This window comes from Arachis ipaensis, chromosome B06 (genome assembly GCF_000816755.2).
Source record: "Arachis ipaensis cultivar K30076 chromosome B06, Araip1.1, whole genome shotgun sequence".
Taxonomy (NCBI): Eukaryota; Viridiplantae; Streptophyta; class Magnoliopsida; order Fabales; family Fabaceae; genus Arachis; species Arachis ipaensis.
The window spans coordinates 105,961,305-105,967,161 of record NC_029790.2 but is presented as its reverse complement, the minus strand read 5'-3'; the positions used below and the strand labels follow the sequence as shown (position 1 = coordinate 105,967,161).

The 5,857-nt window shown below is 36.2% G+C and overlaps 1 protein-coding gene across 1 annotated transcript; it reads left to right on the top strand.

Moving 5' to 3' along the window:
• On the top strand, positions 123 to 1,753 carry LOC107604748 (peroxidase 44). The gene is made up of 2 exons (XM_016306413.2): positions 123 to 438; positions 793 to 1,753. The coding sequence occupies exons 1-2, from the start codon at positions 238 to 240 to the stop codon at positions 1,540 to 1,542; spliced, it is 951 nt and encodes a 316-aa protein (XP_016161899.1). The 5' UTR covers positions 123 to 237; the 3' UTR covers positions 1,543 to 1,753.

The following is a 5,857-nucleotide window of genomic DNA, read 5'->3' as shown; positions in this document are numbered from 1 at the left end:
TATATAATTATAAATTAAAAGTAAAATTAATAAAATAAGAAGTTGGTCACTATTAGCCCAAGTTTGACTAGGAAAATTTGCAATTGTTCTCTCAATCATCGCACACACACCACACTCTCTAATCACATCATATCCTTCATTCCCTACCTATATATATAGATAAGCTTCGAGTTCTCTTAGCCAACACAATAAATAAAACACATTCGCATAAGGCATAACACACTCTTTTGCTCAAAAATGGTGAAGTTCACAATTTTTGTAGTATTGTTATTAATTCTTCCCTTGGCATCAATGGCTGACCTAACGGTTGGTTTCTATGGGACTAGCTGCCCAAAAGCAGAAGCCATTGTTCGCCAAGCTGTTCAAAAGCGCTTCAATGGTGATAAGTCCATCACCGGTGGCTTGCTTCGCATGCACTTTCATGATTGCTTTGTCCATGTAAGACACTACTAATAAACACAATATTACCCACTACTACTCATTTTATCATAGGGAACACACACACAAATGTTTTGTTTCATAAAGTAGCTACTGCTTTTTTACTATTCTTCATTCCTTCCGATTTATAGTAACTTTGTTTTGATATATCATAATATAAATTGTATTTAAAATATTGATTCTAAATAAAAAAATTAAAACAACATTATATTTAGATTACTTAATATATTTGACTATATAAACATAAATTATTTAACATAATATGTATTCACATTTTAGTTAGCACGTAACATCTTTACGTGTGATGTATGTTTGGTCAGCATTCCCATTGATGAATTGGTTTTCACTTTTCAGGGTTGTGATGCATCCATACTAATAGACTCCAAAAAGGGAAACCAATCGGAGAAAGACGCCGGAGCAAATGGAACCGTTAGGGGTTTCGAGATCATCGACGAGGCGAAAAAGGCCCTAGAGAAAGCATGCCCTTCAACAGTCTCATGTGCAGACATAATAACACTCGCCACAAGAGACGCTGTAGATTTGGCCGGAGGGCCAAAGTACAGCGTCCCCACAGGACGCCGTGATGGATTAGTCTCGAATCCATCCGACGTAAACCTGCCCGGGCCGGGTTCAACGGTATCCCAAGCCCTACAAATCTTCACATCAAAAGGCATGTCTCTGAATGAAATGGTTACCCTTTTGGGAGCACACACCGTTGGTTTCGCTCATTGTAGCTTCTTCAGAAATAGGCTAGGAGGTGCAGACACAACAATGGACCCTACTTTGGATTCGAACCTTGTGAAGCTTTGTGGGACGCAATCTAAGCCTTCCAAGAAGGATCTAAGGACGTTCTTGGATCAAAATACTTCTATCGTTTTTGACAATCAGTTCTATAAACAAATTCTTAACAAGCAAGGTGTTCTTTTCATTGACCAACAGTTGGCTTTGGATTCTTCGTCTAAAGGATTGGTTTCGAGTTTCGCCGCCAATCCGGTGAGCTTTCAACAGAGTTTTGTGAATGCCATTGTAAAGATGGGAAGCATTGGTGTTAAGGTCGGTAACGACGGAGAGATTAGAAGAAATTGCAGGGTTTTCAATAGATGATTAATTAGTGTTTGAACTAATTGATTAATATTGGTTTGATCATTATTTCTTTTAATTTGGTTGCTTTAGGGAAAATAATAATAAGTGTAATGGTAATTGTATTTGGATTTTTATTTTTATTTTTGCCTTTTGAATTGATGTGCTGGACAACTGAAAGTTGTTGTCTTGTAATTTGTTTTGAGAACAATTGTAATGTATTTTATTTAATCATCTTTTTCTTTTTCTCTCAACTTTGTTATTGTTTAATTTACTTTTTAGGAATTATAAACTGATTCAAAATTAAAACTACAATTTTCGTGAATATATTATCAGTTAAATAAAAATGGTATACACGGTTTGAAGCATAAAAATTTTCGCTTAATTTGTCAAATCCTTTGATATTTTTACTAGTGGACAAAAGTACCAAAACTCAAGGCAAAAAGCCAAATCCTATGTACTTTAATTCAATAAATTAAGTCACAGAGAATAGAAAATAACGATTGATTAATTATTTTAACTTCATTTTCAGATGTGTGTGCACACAGGTTTAACTTTCTCTGATTTATAGGTACCTCGTGAAATTTGGTTGGAGCTTAAGCTCAAGGTAATTAATTAACTTTGAAAAACTGGAAAAATTAGTCTAATCAAACCCTATAACTTGAAACTTTCGTTGGAATAATATTTTCTTTAAAAATGAATATCCATCTTGACTTTCATGCCTCAGAATGAAAAATTCTAGTTTACTATATAAATAAATTGGTTGTATCTATATTTAAGAGAACAATCACTCTAAGTATATATTAAAATCAACTACTAAAATTATTTATTAGTATAAAATATATGTTGAATACAAAATATACATTGAAAATAAGTTAAACAACAAATATATTTATATATAAATACATACACTGCAAAAAATACGCTAAATACTGTCGAATTTATCGTCAGATTTAGCGGCAGACGTTACCAACAGATTTAGTGACGAATTTTTCGACGATTACGACTGAAAATTCGTCTCTCGAATAAGTTATCGTCGGATTTCAAATTCTTCCGCTAAGTCCGACGGTAAATAGAGGCACGAAAAGTAATCTTATTAATGCTGAATTTACTGTTGAATTTTCTGTCGAAAAATTCCGACGATAACAGGATTTAGTGAAACACGTTGTTTAGACAATGACGAACACTTTACTGTCGAATTTTTTTGCCGATAAATTCAACAGTAAATTTGAGATAATATTCAGATGTAAAACTATTTCCCTCACTTCTACAAAAACTCTCCCTCTCTCTTCTCTTCTTCTCTCTCGTCTCTCTTTCATCTCTCTCCCTCTGTTCCATTAAAGAAGGTTGTGCCACCACCACTTGGAGCTGTCGTCACTGTCAATAAGTCACATTATCGTCGCAGATCAGCACGTCATTGTCACTGTTGCTGGAGTTTCCGTGGAAAGCCTCTGCCGTGCCACCGCTGTTGGTGTTCCTTGTCGTCGATCGGAGGTTGTCACCTTGTCGTTATGACAACGATTGAGGCCCACCGCGCCAAGGTAACGTTGTTGCCCATTTCTCCTTTTGGTTACTTGTTATATTACTAAATTCTAACTCTACCACTGTAGGTTTTACTGTTGTCTCCTGTCATTCTCACACTTTCACTATTCTGCAACCACCATCAGAGATAATTTTCCTATAGTTTTTGTATTTTTTTTTTACATTTTTGTTTGTTTAGGATTTTGTTAGATATTTTATTAAATTATTGATTAAATTTTTTAGTGAAGTGTGTGATTAGGATTTATTATATTAATTTTCTAAGTTTATTATTATTTGAGTTAATTAATGTTGATTGTTGTTAATTCTCTGAGTTAATTTTAACTTGTTAATTTTCTAAGTTAATTATTGGCTTATTGTTGATTGCTGTTAATTTTTTGAGTTTATTGTTATTTGAGTTAATTATTTTCTGAATTAATTTTTCTGAGTTGATTGTTGTTAATTTTACTAAGTTTGTTGTAATTTACTCATTTAAATATATGAACTTTGATTTGTTTGTTTAATTATAATTTTTGTATTGATTATGTTTATAGTTTGTGTATTGATTATGTTTATAGTTTGTAATTGAAAGTGTACAGCCTGCTATTCCAAAAAATCTGCCTGTAAATAGTAGGTTTATGATGCAAAACCTCCAAGGATTAGGCATGTCACGCCCTAACCAAGCACTAGCTCCTGGAGCCATTCAAATTCAAGGGAGTGCCACGTGAAGAAAGAAGTGTGCCACACACTAACCAAGAGAAGTCCCTGAAAGCACTTCAAGAAGAAGGGCGTGCCATGCCAAGAGTTGGGTGTGCTACGCCCTGACCAATCAAGAGAGGGCGTGTGGTACACGAAATTGTGATCCTTAACAACGGCGCCAAAAATTTGGTGCTCGGAATGTAATTCACACACTTTGTCACAACTTCGCACAACTAACCAGCAAGTGCACTGGGTCGTCCAAGTAATAAACCTTACGTGAGTAAGGGTCGATCCCACGGAGATTGTCGGCTTGAAGCAAACTATGGTCACCTTGTAAATCTCAGTCAGGCGGATTCAAATGGTTATGGAGTTTTAATAATTAAAAGATAAATAAAACGTAAAATGGGATAGAGATACTTATGTAAGTCACTGGTGAGAATTTCAGATAAGCGTATAGAGATGCTTTCGTTCCTCCTGAACCTCTGCTTTCCTGCTGTCTTCATCCAATCATTCCCACTCCTTTCTATGGCAAGCTTTGTGTAGGGCATCACCGTTGTCAATGGCTACCTCCCATCTTCTCAGTGAAAATGGTCCAAGATGCGCTGTCATCGCACGGCTATTCATCTGTCGGTTCTTGATCATACTGGAATAGGATTCAGTAATCCTTTTGCGTCTGTCACTACGCCCAGCACTCGCGAGTTTGAAGCTCGTCACAGCCATCCCTTCCCGGATCCTACTCGGAATACCACAGATAAGGTTTAGAATATCCGGACCTCAAGAATGGCCGCCAATAGTTCTAGCCTATACCACGAAGACTCTGATCTCACGATCAGAAGGCTAAGAGATACACATTCAAGCTTGTTTGCATGTAGAACGGAAGTATTTGTCAGGCACGCGTTGATAAGTGAGAATGATGATGAGCGTCACATAATCACCACATTCATCATGTTCTTGTGTGCGAATGAATATCTTAGAGGAGAAATAGGCTTGAATTGAATAGAAAAACAATAGTACTTTGCATTACTTCATGAGGAACAGCAGAGCTCCACACCTTAATCCATGGTGTGTAGAAATTCTACCGTTCAAAATACATAAGAACAAGGTCCAGGCATGGCCGAATGGCCAGCCCCTTAAACGTGATCCAAGGATCAAAAGATAATCCAAAGATGTAAATACAATAGTAAAAAGTCCTATTTATACTAAACTAGTTACTGGGGTTTACAAAAATGAGTAAATGATGTAGAAATCCACTTTCGGGACCACTTGGTGTGTGCTTGGACTGAGCATTGAAGCTTTCATGTGTAGAGGTCTTCCTTGGAGTTACACGCTACTTTGTAACCTGTTTCTGGCATTTAACTCTGCTTTGTAACCTGTTTCTGGCGTTTAACTCTAGAATAGAGCAGAGAGCTGGCGTTGAACGCCAGTTTGTGTCGTCTAAACTCAGGCAAAGTATGGACTATTATATATTGCTGGAAGGCCCTGGATGTCTACTTTCCAACGCAATTGAGAGCGCGCCATTTGGACTCTTGTAGCTCCAGAAAATCCACTTTGAGTGCAGGGAGGTCAGAATCCAACAGCATCTGCAGTCCTTCTTCAACCTCTGAATCTGATTTTTGCTCAAGTCCCTCAATTTCATCCAGAAATTACCTGAAAACATAGAAAAACACACAAACTCATAGTAAAGTCCAGAAATGTGATTTTTATTTAAAAACTAATAAAAATATACTAAAAACTAACAAAATCATACCAAAAACTATATAAAAATAAGGTTTAATTACTCTGTTGGTCCCTATAGTTTCACCAAATTTTTAATTAGGTCCCTATACTTTTTTTCCATTCAATTGGGTCCCTACACTGCTTTTAATTTTGTAATTACGTCCTTTTCATGTCTTGAAGTTCAGAATGATTGGCATTTATGGGAACTTAGAATTCAGATAGTGTTATTAATTCTCCTAGTTCAGTATGTTGATTCTTGAATACAGCTACTTTATGAGTCTTGGCCGTGGCCCTAAGCACTTTGTCTGTGGCATGTATGTATCCGGTGGTAATACTGGAAAACAGAGTGCTTAGGGCCACGGCCAAGACTCATAAAGTAGCTGTATTCAAGAATCAACATACTGAA